Source organism: Crocodylus siamensis, chromosome 5 (genome assembly GCF_052110815.1).
Source record: "Crocodylus siamensis isolate JL-2025a chromosome 5, ASM5211081v1, whole genome shotgun sequence".
Lineage (NCBI taxonomy): Eukaryota > Metazoa > Chordata > Crocodylia > Crocodylidae > Crocodylus > Crocodylus siamensis.
Genome location: NC_143399.1, coordinates 138,975,599 through 138,993,871, shown reverse-complemented (window position 1 = coordinate 138,993,871; position 18,273 = coordinate 138,975,599). Strand labels below are relative to the sequence as shown.

At 40.0% G+C, this 18,273-nt stretch overlaps 1 protein-coding gene across 10 annotated transcripts in view; it reads left to right on the top strand.

Moving 5' to 3' along the window:
• Positions 1-18,273, top strand: part of RBMS3 (RNA binding motif single stranded interacting protein 3) — a 1,078,291-nt gene that overhangs the window by 970,230 nt on the left and 89,788 nt on the right. For all 10 annotated transcript variants that reach the window (XM_090046479.1, XM_090046485.1, XM_090046477.1 and 7 more), the window contains 2 exons: positions 466-562; positions 2,062-2,112. In XM_090046479.1, coding sequence (XP_089902605.1) covers positions 466-562; positions 2,062-2,112 — 148 coding nt within the window. The remainder of the gene's footprint in view (positions 1-465; positions 563-2,061; positions 2,113-18,273) is intronic.

Here is an 18,273-nt window from a genome sequence, read left to right as displayed (position 1 = left end):
CAATCAGAGGACATATTTACTGCAACCATTCTTTAATAAGATAATTCAGGGCATATAGAGAATATAGTGTCTGTCCTCCATACTAAGATGGGAGAGGAAATCATTAATAGCATGTGTACATGAAATCAATCATGTCTTTGATATAGTCTAAGAAGTTTTTCCAGAGTAGATGACATTTTGGAAAAATCAGCCACTTTGCATTCCAAACAGATGCTTTCTGGATTTTTTTAATGAGTATCTTGAAAAGTTCTATACAAGTGATCTTGAGAATGAATTGAGGCAGGAGGAAAGAGGGAGAAAAAACCACAGAGAGCCAGAGTATCCCTTTTTTATTACAGTATTGGAGAGACAGATATAATTAACAGTGTAGATTTTCTTTGTCTTTGCCCGGGAGGCAGTAAATTATTTGACTTGAGTCTGGCAGTCAGAAGCTTCAAGAATCTCCCCTTTGTTTTCTGTTTGCAGATTTTATTCCTCACCGTACAGTATTGCAACAAATCGCATGATTCCACAGACATCTATCACACCATTCATTGCTGCTTCCCCTGTCTCTACATACCAGGTACGTCAGATTTCCCCTTCCCCTTAACAATTCTGGTTTGGATGTGGACAAAGGCAAAGTATGTATGGCACAAAAGTGAGTGACTTTCACAGTTTAATCATGCTTTAAACCAAGGCTCTTTATTTGCATTCAGGTACCACTTAGTGTAAGGTTTCAAGCATTTCCTGGATACTTTACACTGCAAAATTAAAGCAACCATGTTTTTGTCTATCTTCAATCAGCTTTTCAAATGCTTAGCATTTTCATCCATTTCCAGTTGACTTGAGCAAAAAATTGTCATACTTAATAAAACATCTTGTCATTTTGGCTTCCTTTCATTGGCCAAATTTTAGAAAATGCACCTCTTTGCGATTTATTTCATGTTCATTATATTTTAGCTTTTGCTCTTAGTTGCACTTGCCTGACTGACACCCATTAACAACATACATTTCTCTTAAGTAGTGCCCTGTAAAACAAGATACTTTGGGGAAAACTGTTCTATTCTCCTTCAGGTTCCCATTGACGTTTCCACTTTGATGTCTTTGTTGTGGCAGGACAGTGCGGTGTTCAGACTTTTCTGATGCTGATGTCAAAATGTCATTACAGATACTTATTAATGATTAGTACTTCTGGAATGCAGTGTCACCAACATCACTTTGAGGAGCAGGAGTCCTGAAGTTTCCCCTGACTAGAAGGTGGAACATCCTTTAGAGTAGCAAGTTTATTGCAGTATATACTTTTCATTGTTGCCTGGTGTTACTTTCTCTAAATATTTATGGATGAGTTTAATGATCATGAAAGCGAGGAACTTATAGCTAATTTACTTTAGCCAAAAACAGTACAAGAAGCTGATATACCAGAAATATTTTGTGACCATAGTAAGTGAAATTTAAAATCATGTATTCTAAAATTAAAATTAAAATTTGTTCCACTCTCCACCTTTGTCATCTTGGCTTGAAGTGCATATAAGTGTATCTGACCAGGATCTCCTACTAAGATAGCTTTAGTAAATTCCACATGGCAGCACAAAGTACAATTTCCACAATTCCTTCAGAGACTCGTTTTAAATGAGACTTCCATAAAGATGTTTGATAATGTCACTTTTGAAAATAAGATTAATTTTCTAAATCATTAGGAAGCTTTTGAAAATTTTACCTAAAGTTTTCAGCCAATTGTGCTATCTATTGGATGATGCACAACACATTCAGGGTCAGTATACCGTGATCACTATACCACTATACACTCACTATGGGAGCACTATACCACTATAACAAGTGGAACATAGATACAATGTCATTTTTCAGACTCCTGAGCATAGTGAAAACATTAGTGAATGGGTTCTGAGAGTTTCTGTTGATAACATTACAAGTCATACATGAATTTTGTCTCTAGATACAATCTTCCTCTAAAAAGAAGTTCATCTTTAATTGTAGCAGTACAAAAGGCAAAGGATACCTAAAGCAAGAATGGGGCTCTGTTTTCTATTGATTTGTGCTAATAAAAGTTGTTTTGATGTGCAGGTCCAGAGTACTTCATGGATGCCTCATCCGCCATATGTTATGCAACCAACAGTAAGTGGATACATGTTCACATCCAGCTAAATCTGGATTCCTACCATCCTGGATATAAAGTACGAGGTTATTGTAAGAGTAATCAACCTCCTCTGATGGGAACCATCTGTTATGCATGCAGAGATCCTGTTTCTTTAAGAAATACCATTCCTATTCCCAAAAATGAAGAATATGTTGTTTAGTTTTATTGATTCTAATAAGGGAATAATAAGTCCTGTAGAATAACATCTGAATCATTAGGTTTGGGACTGTAAAATAACTGTACTCCTTGTTACTCAGAGTTGCCAGGATGAACACATCTGATATCCCTCCTCTATGTATCCATTTTAAATGTCCTTTATAGTTTTCTCTCTCTCACACACACACATTTTTTTTCAAGGATCCTCAATTGCACCTCTAAAATATTTCAAAAGAGGGTAGAGCATAACTGTCCTTTAGATTCTCAGAAGAATTTGGATATACTTTGACTTGATCAGTTAATTTATTCAGTTAATTTGTATTTTTCTGCCTTGAAATTTAGGCAATCAAATTAGGCAATACTCTCAAAACCACAATATAACTGTAGCATTATTCACTGAAAATAAGTAGTGATGTGATTTTTAGTTTGTGAGGTCAAAGTAGTTTTGACGCAGTCAGTTATTTAAATGCTAACAAAGTACCAGAAACAAGCATCACATTGAATCCATTTGCACCTATCACATTAGATTGTGGGGATTTGCTTCTTTGCCATGTTGTACCAGATCAGCTTTACTGATATGGTTTAACTTACTATCACTTACTTAAGTTTCTGTATGCCATCTAACAGATTTTGATATACAGTTATCATCTTTCACCTAAATCAGTTTAAAATGAAGATGCACTGACTGCAATTTTACTATAACTATGTTTTCCTACTTATTCACAAAATGTTTTAACTTTATTACTAATTTTAACTAATTATTACTTTTTAACTAATTACTAACTTTACTAATTATTACTTGACTTGTTTGTTGTCTGGCTTCTGAAATGTGATACTTTGGGAGGGAATTTCTCTTCCTGAAAAATGAAGGTAGTTGTTTTATTAGCAAGAGTAAGACATTCAGTATCATGGTCAAAATTACAATACTGTATATCAAAAATTGCTCATGTCATCTGTAGCTCTGGATCACAAGCATGATTCTCACTCATCTCTGCTGCTCTTCTAAGCAGGGTCTTACAAGCTGTACAATGGTCTTATTACATGATCAAATGTTTGCTAGAAATTTGACTGAAACAATCAATTTTATTTCATCCTTGTCCAAATCTGGGTGCAAATCCAAGTCTCCAGGAGAAAAGAGAATGCAGAATGTATAGAGATTCCCTATAATCTCTCATAAGGAAGCATGGCATAATGAACAGTTTATAAATAAAATTAAATCTGTATTGCAACTGTTCAGTTGTAATATTGGAGCATAAGACATTTTAAAACCTCATATTATAAGGGGTGGTTGTCAGACTTCCTAAAGTCAAGAGACTCCTTACTAATCTGTGAAAAGCAAATTGTCTCTTTAAAGAGTACTGACAGAAGTGACATTTGTCATGCACTCAGCCCCCTGAAAGCTTACTACAGCCATGTTCTGACAGAAGTGCATGTCTGCATAGCACTTTAAAAGTGCCCAGTCACATGACAAATTAGCCCAGTGGGTTCAGATGAAGGCATCTTCACTAACTCCTGTAAGTCTCTGCACATGAGCAGTGCTGGGCTGCGTCAGCCCAGTTCTACCCATGGTGCTGAGGAGGGAGCTCTCTGTTGCACATGGCCACTTATCTCACCACTTATTCCACATTAAATTTGGGTGGAATATAGAAGTCCCTTCATGTGGGCATGTGTGCATGCATGTACACACACACATACAGTCAGGTGTTTGAAAAAGTTTTGACTTATGTCAAGTTGGAGAGAATTTTTCAGGGAAGGCACTTCCAAAAATAATGTGCTTTATGAAAACCAGAATGGAGCTTTTCAGATTCTTGAGGGCCTACCTTGCTGGCTGTTGTTAGGTAGCCGAAAGGCAATTTGTTAAGAGATTTTTCAGTCTTGTTGCTGAACAGCCTCCCTGTCTCAGCCCTGTCTCAGCAGATCTGTAGAGGCAGAGTGCTCATTTGCTGTAGTTCAGAAATGGGAAAAGTTGGGGAGGCTGATTTCCCCACTTCTTTGCTCTACAACCATTACTTTAGTCTTGAGAAAATGCAGCTAAAGGAAGGCAGGCAGAATGGGAGATTCAGTCTTGGTAGCCTTCCTGGAATGCTTTGGTCAAGTAGAGATGGAATGTCAGAAGAGTCTTCCATGCAGACAGCTCAGGACCCGTCATTTAAATTATCCTGATAGAATAGAACATTTTGTCAGCCAAATTGAAATATGTAGCAGTTTGTATCAGAAAATCTTTCTGATGGAAAATTTCCAACCAGTTCTAATTACAACAAACTAACATTTTTATTGTAAAGCAGTTAGGGTTGCTAGAGAAGCAACATACCTGATGCAACCCATAAAAGCAAAGAATTGAAAACTCACTTCAGAGGATTCATATCTTGTATCCTGGTAAAGGCTTGTTTACAGAAGGGTGATTAAAAGGGGGTGGGGAGACTGGAAAGCAGGTAGCTTTAGGAAAGCTGAATTTACCTTCTGGTGCATGGCCTAGTAGATGTGATAATGATAAGGTGTCAGTTGCATGAAAGAACAGACTTTATGCAAGCAGTGGTTTTATTTTTCGTTTCCCATTTATTTGTTTTTGGGTGTTGTGTCAAGCACATTTTGCCTCTAGCAACTATAAGTATTCACAACACAGGACTTGTTTTGTGTGTGTACACTTCCTAAGTGTTTTTTTTAATGCTTGATCTGGGTCAGGTGTTTCTAGAGTAGGAGGTAAACCTGTATTTAAAGAAGTGCTCTGGGATATTGAAAAAATAAAGGTACTCCTACCAAGGAAAATTTCAGTGAATTATTTATGAAGAGGAATCAAAAAAGCACCACATAGAAAATTAAAGGGCATAAAAATTAACACCTTCTGAAATTTCATGGCAGTTGAATACCTTCTTTTAAAATAAGCCGGAATTTATGCTTCATTTTCAGTGCACTTTTGTCAAATTATGGAGGTGACCTGAAACAGGAAAATAGGTAGTATATAGCCAAGGCAGGATTTTTCCATGAATTGGCAATGCTGCAGACATCCTAATCTTTTTTCCCCCCTTTTTAGTTTAGTTTGTATCATTGTATAAAAAGCTGCAATTTTACCTGACAGCATTGTAATGAATAATTGCTTAAAGTAAATGTATACTCTCCATAGTTGTTTAATGTCACATTAGAACCCAGTGCTGGTAAAATATTACGTTTTCCTTGCCACAGAATGTAAGAACATTTTGTTAAGACCATATTATTCTTGGTGAGTAAAGATAAACTCTTTAAAAGGCAGCACAGCTTGAATCACTTCAAGTGCTGATGGTTAATTCTTTGTTTTGATACTAAACATTCAGTAAATGATGTCACTGGATTGATTGCCTTTTCATTCTTAGAAGAAAGGTCATACTTAATATTCTTTTACAATGAAATAACTTGAAGTGTCTTCATGGTAGAAAATAGAGACAGGATTCACAAATGGAAATTAGAGGAGATTCTTCTAGGTTCTCAAACTCAAAAAGGATAGGAAACAGCTGTGCTACAAAATGTTGGCACCCAAGGTGCCTATTCATGTGCTCCAACGCATTCCGGTTACAACGCGTTGGAGCAAACTTGATTAATTGAGTCTGCTGGAGTGTTCAAATTAAAATGTTCCAACATGCTGCAGCATCTCATGTATTCAGCATCCTGCATGTCAAAGGGGGCACTTTAAATAAAGCTTGTTGAACAAACTTTAGTTAAAGTGCACTCACTGTCATTTTGAAACACGGGATGCTGAATATACACGAGATGCTGCGTTGTTTAATTGGAGCAGCTTCTGAGAGACAGATTCCTGACAAACTAAGACTAAATTCTTACTTGTCTTCTCAATAATGTTTGCATGCAAGATATACAGGCAAAATATTAATTTTCTTTTTTAATAATAATTTTTTCGTAAAGATTATATTAGGTTCATTTCTTGTCGCCAGCTTCTTTGCTGGCCATTTCCATTCATATTTCTATCCTGGACCACCCATTTACCTACCTTGCATTTAAATATTTTCATGTATTTTCAGTTACTGTCCTCGTTTATTCTTTGCTTGGTTCAGTATTTCTGAGCTCATGCAGATCCTGATCTTCACTATATTTATGTAATTTAGGTAGACCTGTTTCTTCCATGTTGCCTAAAGCCAATGTAGCTACATGTTATATTCATTATTTATTTGTAAATGAATTATTCAAATAAAAGAGCATCCCTTTAATCCACAGAATATTTTTCTCAATACACCAAAATAGATGCATCAATTTCTCCCAAATCAGTTCAACTATGTAGCATCCCTACATATATTAAATGGTACATTGAATGTGTCTTCACTTTTCCAACTTCTGTGTCCTTGTCTGCCTATTTATTATGTGTGAACTCTTCAGAATCTCTTTGTTCCTTCTTGTTTCTCTGGAAAGCACTGTATGGACATGTCCACGAATAGATAAGAATCATAGCATGTGTCTATGAAAAAAGCAACAGCAAAGGGAAGATAGCCAAAGGCCTTAGAGGACAGAGAAAAGAGAAAAATGTTGTAATGTTGGTCTGAGAATTTGTTATACATGAATTTTGTTACTTACAGATTTAGCTCTATAGAAATCAGCATGAAATAGGTCAAGCCAGAAGCAGATCTAAGCTTTTATAAAGGCAGGTAGGGTAGTTACAGTGACTGGCACTGCAGGGGTGACTGCACTCCCTGCTCACAACCTCCTCCGTCTTCTTCTCTCCACTGAGACAGGAAGACCATACCTTGGGCTGCTAAGTGTTGATGAAGTTGAACATTTCCCCCCTCCCTTCTCCTCCATGCTCAGATGCACATTCCCTTCCCTGCCCCCTTGTACTGCACCCTCCCCAGCCTGCCACTGCCAGTGTCCCCACTGTCCATGTGTCCCAGGGATGAGGGCAGCTCCTGTTCTGCTCCAGCCAGGTTGCATGGGGGCTGGGCTCAGCCTGGGATGACAGCAGTGGTGGGTGCAGAGGCTGGTGGGGAACACCAATGGGAGCAGGGAGGATGGAAGAACTCACTCACTGCAGATGGTATTGAGGGCTAAGCTCAGCCCATGTGCAGCCCAACTGAAGCAGGGCAGGAGCTCCCTTCACCTCTGGGACAGTGAGGACACTGGCAGCAGCAGAGGACTATGTGGGGGTAAGGTGTGGAGTGGGAGGGAATGTGCCTTTGAGCACCAAGGGGAAGGGAGAGGGATTAATTCTTATGTTCTTTGGGACTTAAAGGAATCCCAGACTTCTGCTCCTACTGGGTGATCAGAAAGCGGGGTATGATCATGCTACTGTACCTCTTCTGGACCTGGTCAAACTTTTTGTTGACAGATATTGTTTGAATGCTGGCACAAAGAAGACACCTACAAAAATATCCCCTCCATGTACCGAACATTAATTTGCACTTACAAAGTTGTAGGTGACTTGGAATATGGGATTTCTGAATCATTTAAGTATTTTAAAAATATCATCCTTAAGATCCTAAAAGACTTGGGCACTTAAAAACATTTTGTCCTATATAACCTAAATCTTCCCAGTTAGGTTATGTTGACTGCACTATATTTAACAAAGAACATCTAAAATGTGCTGGCTCTAATAATTTGCCCTCTTTTCCATATGCCTTGCTTATTCTTACCGGCTCTAAAGGAATCTAGGCTCTGATGGGATTGTGGTGAGGTTCTGTTGAAATCCTTTTGGTACAACATTTAATGAACTGATCAAAGCTGGAGCTCTGTTTTGTTAAGTACAGATTTCAAATCAAACTGTTCATGCATCCTTATTTGAAACAGTTTTGTATTTTATTGCTTCCATGGGATAAGGGTAGAGAAAGAGAGTTGGCAGAACCCAAACATAAATGGAAAGTGAGTTATCCTGGGGTTTTAAAATGTTTGCCATATTAGCATGTTTTTGTTGTACATATTTTGCTGTCTCTGAAGGCCCTCTGATGAGGGAAAACTTTGAAGAACACCATATTTGAAGATGCCACAGATGTATTTTTTCTTAGTACTAGCTATGATGCTTGCTAATAGTTTTACAATCACATTTGGGGGGGGGCAGGTTTCAATGTTCCTCATGAAGAGCCAATTTTTTAGTGTACTGACCTGCTTATACATTATCTTTGTGTGCATTTGTTTTGGGTTTTTTTCCATTCAAACCCCATTATTAACGCATGAGAAACTGGCAGTTAGGGCCAAAATTTTCTGAAGAACCAGCTACATAGCCTGCTATGAGTACAATAACTGATTTCGCATGGCGAGAGAAGTGGTTAACCAAGTTAATCTGAAATCAGGAAAAAGCATGGCAGGGTGGCACCTTAGAGACTAACTGATTCAGAGAGGCATAAGCAGGGCTGGTAGCCTAGGCACGTTCCCCTTTTCACAGTGTAGCACAATGGCTTCAGTTCCCCAATTGAAGTAGATGCCTGGATCACCTGCAGAATCGGGACTAAGTCCCTGAAGCAAGTAAGAATCTCCCCTGCCTCCCACTCCTGGGACACTGTCCCTTGCCAAGCCTGACTCCCTGTGCAGCTTCTCTGTGTAGCCCTGGTTGGAGCAGAGCAGATCAGGAGCACATGGGACAGCGTCAGTGGTGAGCGATTCTTCCCTTCGAATGCTCAGAGGTATAAGTAGAAACTGCAAGAGGCAGGAATAGGAGGGGAGGGAAGGTAATGCTAAGCATGCGAGGGAAGGGAAGGAGTGCCAAGAGCAGCCAGGGTAGATTCTTCCCTTATTGAGGGACTTAAAGTTCATGGCTTCTCTCATGGCATGATCTGCCTTCCCCTGTGTGGGGGGAGTCTAGGGGCAGGAAAGTGTAGCTACTTCTGCAGTGCCTTTGGCTGGTCCTGCACCCCTATTTTCAAAATTCTGGATCCACCTGTAGGCAAAATGTTTCCTAGGTGAAAACACCTGATGAAGCAGTCTGTCACCTATAAAAGGTTTGTCACCTCTCTGAACCAGTTAGTCTCCAAGGTGCCTCCCTGCCCTGCATTTTATGCATACAAACAGTAGCACATACCCTTGGCACAGAGCTTTGCACGTGGAGGGGACACCAGATTGAACCTGGGAGGGGTGCCTCATCCTCCTATCCCTTGCTTTGCCTGCACTTTCTGGCTCCAGCAAGTAGTGGCACAGCAGTGTGTGTCATAGAAGACAGGGCATTCTGGGAATTCTAGTGCTATAGAGCAGCAGTGGAGTTTGCTGGTGCTGGAGAGAAAAAATTTGAGGTGACATCTCCCCTTAGCATCAGCAGCAAATTCCTCCACTGTTCTACAGAACTCCATTCTACAGAACTCCAGTTCCCAGAGTGCTCTGCCCTGTACCACCACTGCTTGCTGCTGCTGCTTCTGTATGCCGCCCACTGTTGAAACCTCTGAGGCAGAATGTACATGACTAAGTGGGAAGACCCAGGTGTATTCCTGGCCCATTACACCTCTGTTTACAAAAATGTTTTATGCCTTTTTCAAAGTTTCTACACAGCAGATACAGAACAAATGTAATAGATTTCATAGATATTAGGGCTGCAAGGGTCCTTACAAGATCATCATTGGGTCCAGCTCCCTGCCTAAGGGGCAGGAAGTCACCTGGGGTCAACTGATCCCAGCAAGATAGGCATTCAAATGTGTCTTGAAAGTGTCCAGAGTATCCAGGTGTATGCACTGCCTTTGTGGGAAGTCTATTCCAGGCTCTGGGGACTTGGGCAGTAAAGAAGTTTTTACTGATGTCCAGCCTAAAATGGTTTTCCAGGAGTTTGTGACCATTGGACCATGTCTTCCTTTGGGTGCCCTGGTAAACAGACTTCTCCCAGTTCCTGATGCTGCCACCAAGTCACCCCTGAGCCTATGATTTTCCAGGCTGAAGAGTCCCATGTGTCTTAGTCTCGCCTCATAAAACTTGCTGTCTTATCCTCTAATCATGCATGTGGATCTCCTCTGGACTCTTTTGAGCTTCTCCACATCCTTTTTGAATTGTAGAGCCCAGAACTGGATACACTATTCCAGCTGTGGCCTCATCTAGGCCAAGTAAAGCTGGAGGATGACTTTCTTGCTTGAGATGCATCAGTAGATGTGAACCACAGTTTTGTTTGCTTTGCCAGCTGTGGCATCACATTGGTGGCTCATGTTCATATTGTGGTCAGTCATGACGATCAAGTCTCTTTCAGTCATGGTACTAGTGAGTGTAGCACTGCCAAACCTATAAGTGTGATGCAGGGTTTTTCACCTGAGGTGGAGAACCTTACATTCCTCTGTGTTGAATGCTGTCAGGTTTTGATCTTCCCACCTTGCAAGCCTATAGAGGTCAGCCTGGATCGCCAGTCTATCCTCTAGGGTGACCTATAGTTTGGTGTGGTCAACAAACTTAGCCAGTCTGCTTCTGACACCAGAGTCTAGATCACTTATAAATACATTAAGGAGTACAGGTCTGAGAACAGAGTCCTGGGGGATGCCACTGGTTACCGTGCACCATGTTGATTTTGTTCCATCAACTATCATTCTCTGGGTCCGACCACAGAGCCAGTTCACCAGCCATCAGACTGTAAGGTTGTCAAAGCTGCAGTTCCCCAATTTTACCATGAGGACATCATGGGACATCAAGTCAAAGGATTTCTTGAAGTCCAAATATATGATATCCACCCCTTCTCCTTTGTCCAGGTGATGTGTCACCTGGTCATAGAAGGAAATGAGATTGGTCAGGCAAGGCCTACATGCAATGAAGCCATGTTGGCTATCTCTTAGAACATTGCCTTCTGTTAGGCTGTTGTTAATAGTTTCTTTGACCAATGGCATCATGAATTCTACTAAAGATAATACAGGACAAACAAAGCAGTACACAAGGAAAGACACTCATATAGGATGTTCTCGTTTCTGGTGATGCCTAACAGTACATGTATTAGATAAATAGGTTTTAGAGAGCTTATCTCATGGCCAGTCCACAAGCCTTTTAACTCCTTTTCAGGACAATATCCTGAACATAAAAGAAGCTGGGGGCCTTATTACATGGGACACTTACGACATACTAAATCTATGAGATTTTAAGCAGTACTAAAAGTTAATATGCATAATAAATAGTCACAAGATGACATTTACTATGATCTCTGACCTGAACAGCTCTAACCTGGTGGAAGGCCAGTGAGCTGGAGTCCCAGCAGTCACACCAGGAGTGGTCATGCCTCAGACTACATGTCACAGGTGTCTCAGATGCTTTCTCAGGCAACTGACTGGACCAGGCTGTCAACCAAGGGACACCAGCTTGTGTAGAGCACTGGGCTGCCCCACTGCTCCCCCTCCCTCACACACACAGTTGCAGTTGTTGAAGTGGGAGGTAGATCTGAACTGAAAGGCTGGAAAACTCGGTGTTGAGACACAGGAAGCTGGCAGGAGCAGCTTGTTTCTGCCTCTCCTTCTTCCTGGAAACTTTTTTCAACGTACTCTTTATCCCTGGACTTAACCCACAGCAGCAGCAGCATGGGACTGCCCCTGAGTATGGGGCAGAGGGCAGCACAGCCAGTAGGTAGCACAAGGATGAAGGAAATTGTCTTCTGCAAGTAAATCCTCAGGTCAGTAGACTACTGTCAAGTTGATAGATTGTCCATGGAGGGAGGGCCAGGAATGGTGCACTGTCAGATGCTGGAGGACCGCAAGTCACTCCTATTATCTTTGTGGAGTTATGAGATGATAAAATAATACAGAATACTTAACACAGTCTGGAGATACTCCTCATATGAAAAGGCGTAAACAACAATAGGAGTTCACTTAGCCTATGTTCTCACACTTGTATGTTTGAACATTTGGGGTACCTATATACATACAGGGACAGTGCTCCAGCATGCTGTAATTACAGTGCATTGGGGCAGGTCCAATTAATCAAGTCTGTTGGAGCATGCTAATTTGCATGCTCCATCAGCCTCTGCATCTCATGTATTCAGCATCCCCACATCTCAAAATGGCAGTGGGGTCACTTTAACTAAAGCTCATTTAATGAGTTTTAGTTAAAGTACCCCCCGCCTTCATTTTGAAGCATGCAATGCTGAATACATGAGATGCTGTGGGTGCTTTAATTAGAGTGACTTTAAATAAAGTGCCCCCCGCTCTGCCCTCAGAACACATGTAAAGACAGCCTCAGGTTTTAAGCACAGTTGATGTCCCCTGTAACTAGGTCCTCATTAATTTTTCAATCCTTCTTGTCCAGTCCCATGGCAGAAGGCATTTTGAATCTTCCCTTTGCAAAACTCCCACTTCAGTGGAAATGTAGCCTGAGACTTTCAGGATTTTGTCTTTTGTCTGTTCCTCATAAATGTAGTAAAAAGTACAAACTCTCCAGTTAAAATAAATCATTTTTCATTTTCCCACTAGCAACTTTGCTAGTTGGGATAATACCCAAAATACCACAGTAGTTTTGCATAGTTTTGAATCCAACTTTCATGAACAAAGAATGCTTAGTTCCTTGGGCTTTCATAAATCTCTCTCAAGATTATATTTTCTTTATATCAGATTCATTAAGCTATCTTTTATTAAGTTGAATCAGGAGTCCATTGTGTGCTAGCACGTATGAATGTGAAGAAACAAAGACTGTCTTCTATAAACAGTTGTATTCTATGTCCAAAATGAAATGTGATCGTTCAGCTACGATATGAAAAATAAACAGGAAATAATCCTTAGAAATTGAAATCTCCAACTATTCTTTTAACTTCTTAGCTGTGTATTTTTAAGAGATCCTTTGAAAATGAACTTACTTGAACTTTTAAAGCTAAGGAATATAGAGGTTGAAATAACTAACCAGACACCAGTGCCAACACTTTGCTGATCAGTTTTAATTCCAGTGTTTCCCAAGGCAGAAAATTGAGGACTGCCAATTCTGTAACTGATAATCAAAAAAGTAATTGGCAAGGTTCCTTTGGGACAAACATACTAGCATGAGGTCATGTCTCCCAGCCCCCAACACTGTGTCCATCTATAAAAATTGTCTCCATATTACTAGTACAACCGAGTATGGCATTTATAAAATCCATCTCATTTTAGTTGTTATAATACCAGTGATCACAGTATTTGACTACAGAACAGAAATAACTTTGTAAAGGGTGAAGGCAGACAAAGCATCTCACCAAAACTTTTGTTTTTAAAAGCAGGTGTGGATATAAGCCATCCATCCAAATCCCATATGGGGCCCAAGTATAAGCACTTGAATTATTATGTGTCATTGATTATTCAAGTATTACCTGATCGTATATAGCAATATAGTTTCAGTATTTTCTTTTTGCTGATGTAGACAATGATTTAAAGTTGAACAACTAGGAAGGGTTCTAGGAGTTATATCTCCTACCCTTCCTGATACTCTGTTAGCACGCCATAGTGTATACGAATGTCTTTGTGATGAAAGCAGTGTAAGAACTATGTATGTACTGACCTAAAATAAATAGGGGTCTATTTAAATTGCAGTTAGACTTACCAAGTTTTACTGGTTTGTTGCAGTAGGAAGAGCAAATTCTGCTGACGTTATGTGGATGTGCTCTGGCGGCCCTACACCTCAGCATTAATTGACAGAAAGGCTGGGGGGAATGAGGAACAAGGGAGCAGCTGCCATCTTGACTGCTGTGTGCCCCTTGGGTGGTCTCATCCCTTAGTACTGATTGGTGGAGAGGCCCTGAAGGGGGAGAGGGGGAGGGACAAGGGAGTGGCAGCCATCTTTTCTGTTGCCATTTGTCCCACCCTGCCAGCCAGCACCTTCCCCTACCAGAGTGCTGCACGGCCAGGTTGCAGTGACAGCGAGGACTGCTGGCTCCCACTGGGGAGCTAACATTTATTTTTTATTTTTTTCTTTTGTTGATTTTGCAGACAATTCTGGATTTTGTGGTTTCTGCCAAATCTGCAAGACTGTAATTTAAGTAGACCCTTAAAAATGAATGAACAAAAGAGGTGCACAGCATTCTGCTAGGTGAAGCTTTGTGTTTAATGGTTATATTGAAATGGCATGTTGAGAACCACTGACACTAAATTTAAAAGACTACTCCAGGGAAGTTAGGAATTTCTGGTCAAAAATAAATAATTGTCATGGGATATTGATTTCTATTGAACAGAAGACAAGCAGTGTTAATTGTCAACCTCAGATTTACAAGAATAATCTTAACAGCTGTTCAAAAGGAGCAGAATAAGTCAAAGGAGTATTTTTTTAAAGAGAGCAATTATCAGTATACATTAGGCTGTCTTTAGTAGAATTGTAGAATTGTGCATTGTGTTTTTAAAAAATATTTATCTTTGATTTCCCACAGAACTTAAAATCCATTTTTACTTTTTGTAAATCCAGAGAGACTGAAAATCTCTAATACTTGATGTACATGATGCAGTACATGAAAAATATTTGCATTATATTTTTCTAGCTGTGGTTGTGTGTTCATATATAATATTATTGAGTTTTGAGTGGAAATTTCTCATTTTGCAGACCAAGAAGAAAATATTACTCTGGTGGGTACTTTTTGAAGCTACCCAGTTATTCAGAAATAGATTTAGTCTCAGGGTGATGAATTAATTATGGAAGCTGAGGGGAACAAAAAAGAGTTATACATTGTGTGGAAATGTGACATAAATTTATCGTGTGCCTCTTCAATTTATTACAAAGGAGACATGGACCCAGTGTGCAGGCCTCCCAAATCTTTATCTCACATAGCCGACCCTTACTGATTCTACAGCAGAGAGGGCTGTAGCAGAATGTGAAGACCCATGCATTGTGACCACAGTTTCCTGAAGAAAATGTAATGGCACCAAAAAGAGAAATTTCAACTTGTGCCCATCCTTTCTGGAGTTCATGTTTGTTGTTAAATTGTGCGTTATTACTTCTTGTCAGAGAGAACACAAACCAATTTGTGTACCACTGGATGTAACTGGGGCCAATGGATGTATTTAAAAATTAAGCTCTACATAGAAAATCCAGTGACGTTTCTTTAAATATGGAATTCTTCTATTAAAAAAAGAAATCCTAAGTGTGAGTGATTTATTATTTATGTGTCTGTCAAGACTCCTGTTGGTACCCCATTTTAACAAGAACTCCCCCCTACCCATACTGGTCCCATTGGTTAGGGCCCTGAACCAAGGCCCAGCAGTCCTGAATTCTTTTCCTATTCATGCTACAGATATACTGTGTGTCACTGCCAAATATTCCCACTTCTCTGCCTCACCTCACTTTTGCATTTTAGCTTTTATTGCTCTCATCTATTTCTTTTGCAGGAATCTAGTGTCTGGCTCTGTGTGTTTGCATGTTGCTTAATAAAGCCAGGATGTTATCCTCTAGGCACAATCATGATTACAAATAATAATGAAGTGTTAACAAAGAATGAAAACTATCCCCACATAGATACTGATTCCCTTTTCATGTTACTTAGTTGTATATCAGGAGTAATTCCAATGAAATAAGTAGTGATGCAATTGAGGGAGAAGAAAAACATGGAGGAAACAGTACAGGAACATAGAATTGGAAGGGATTGCCTGGTGGTCAATCCATTCCCTTGCTACTGCACACAACCAAGTGATAAAATGTCTTTCATAAAAATAACAGAAAGCTAACTTTCAACTAGTTGGGCTTTTTGCATCTCCCTACTCTGATCTGAGAAACTTTTTTCTAATTTCTAGTCTAAATATACTCATACCAATTTAATATCAATTTGTTTTGCTTAATACTGCTTTAAGCTTGCATAGTTCTTTTCAATTCCTGATGCTTACCCCCCTTTGTTGTACTTATGGAGATCAATCAGATCTTCTCTGCACTTTTGTTTTGCTAGGTTCAGTGAGCCAAGCTGTTGTTGTCTCAACTAAAACAAGCGTTTTCTATCCATTGCCTTGTTTATTTTAATAACATTTCTTTTCACCTGTTCTAGTTTGAATTTATCTTTCTTGAACAGAGGTGACTAAAATTATGCGATGTTCCAGAAGAGGTCTTACATAGGTAATAATGTTTTAAGATTAAGTCTCAGAAAAAGACTTAACTGTAAGAGCAGTAGGACAATGAAATGAGCTGCCTAGTATTGTTGTGGCTCTCCTGCATTGAGACCGATCAAGAAGAGGCTGGATAGATATCTGCCTGGATGTTTTAGTAATAGGGTATCCAACATCTGTGCAATGACCTTCAAGGCCCTTCCCAATCCTATGATTTCCTATCTCTCCTGAATATACCTTGACTGATAAATCCTAGGGTCATATTTGCCTGTTTCACAGCTTTATCTCATGATTAGTTCATAGTCATCTTGTCATCAGCTAGTATGAGTCAACAGTATTGTTACAAAAAAACCTAGTACTTTACTAGGTTATATTCACGGGAATGTCACCTGCTAGTTAAGGGAGGTGATTCTTGTACTCTTTTTAGCACTAGTGAGCCTCACCTGTAGCCTTGTGCCTAGTTTTGGGCACAGCAGTTCACCAAAGTTATAAACAAACTAGAAAGAGTTAATAGAGCAGCAACATAAATTAGTAGAGGTTTGTGAAATATGACTTGCATGGACATTTTGGAAGAGTTTAGAGAAAAGCAGACTTAGGAGGTGTTAATAATAGCCTTCAGATATGTTAAGGGTGGTTATAGAGAAGATGGTGATAGATCATCTCTGTGGCCACAAGGGACAGGGCAAAGAGTGATCATCTTAAATTGCAACAAGATATATTTAAGGTAGATACTGTGGAGAACTTTCTAATTATGAGGCTGGCTAAGCACTGGAACACTAGAAATGACCTAGAAAATTTGTGGAGGCTCCATCACTGGAAGTTTTTCAGAGCAGGATAGACAACAACCTGGATGAGATTGTTTAGTTCTCTCTGAAGCAGGAAGTCAGACTTAGATGACCTCCTGAGGTCCCTTCCAGCCCTGTTTTTCTTTGATTCTGTGATTCCTTTACACCCAAATTCTGCTTCTCCTTGGACAGTTCCAACTAAGAAGCTCTCAGTTCATAGCAGAAATTCTTGTTATCATATTTTCTTGACTATCATATACCATCAAATACAATGCACGCAATCTTGTTTTGAGAAGGAAGAATGAAGAAAAATAGTGTTTTCCAGAGTCAGGCTGAATGCTGACCAAATGGATGAATGGCAGTGTCTACTTTTCAGCTTCACTCACCCTCCTCTGGCTGATCAGAAAAAGCTACTGCCAATTCAACAGCAGCAGTGAGAAGGTTAAAACTCTAGCTCTGATGCTCCACTCTTGTTACATGCTTACATTCCAGCAGAGAAAGCAGCGTCTCTGCTAAGGACACACACGTTTGGGAGTCTATTTTTTGGGGAGGATGGGAGGGAGGTGTATGGTAGGCCTGTGTAAATAAAGAACTATTCGATTTGGATTCGGCTGATTCAGATGCCAACAATTCAATTCAGAGATCTGAATCACTTTCCTGATTCAATTCGGCCGAATCTGCTTCAGAAGATTCAGAGCCGATTTGGAGATATTCAGAGATTGGGGCATAGAGTGTAATGGGGAATCAATGAAATACTTATAACTTTGATGTTTTTTGGCTGATTCAGTTTACACTTGCAGGGTTGATAGCATTTGCTGAGATCATGAAGCCTGCCATGTTTCAAGGTAATAGGTGCAGGGGCTTCTGAGAAACTGCACCTCAAATTCCTGAAAGAAAAACTCATGTCACATGTGTGTATTAAGCCACAGTGGGGTGAAAACTGTAGGGATGGTAGCTCTTGTGGAGGCCACAAAACCTGACAAGTTTCAAGGAGATAGGTATGAGGGTGTCTGGGAAACTGTACCTCAAACTGCTGACAAGCAAAACTCGTGACATAGGTGACAGAATGTGTGTGCGTTAAGGTGCAGCAGGGTGAAAACTGCAGGCCTGCAAGGCCCTGCTGCAGCCACAAAGCCTGCCATATGTTAAAGAGATAGGAGCAGGGGGAGTCTGGGGCCCTGCACCTTTGGCTGCTAACAGGCAAAACTTGCAACATGGGTGCTTGTGCAACTGTCTCTCTCTTCGGGGATGGGGGGGGTGGAATTCATAGAATCATAGAAGTAGGGTCGGAAGGGACCTTGTAGATCTT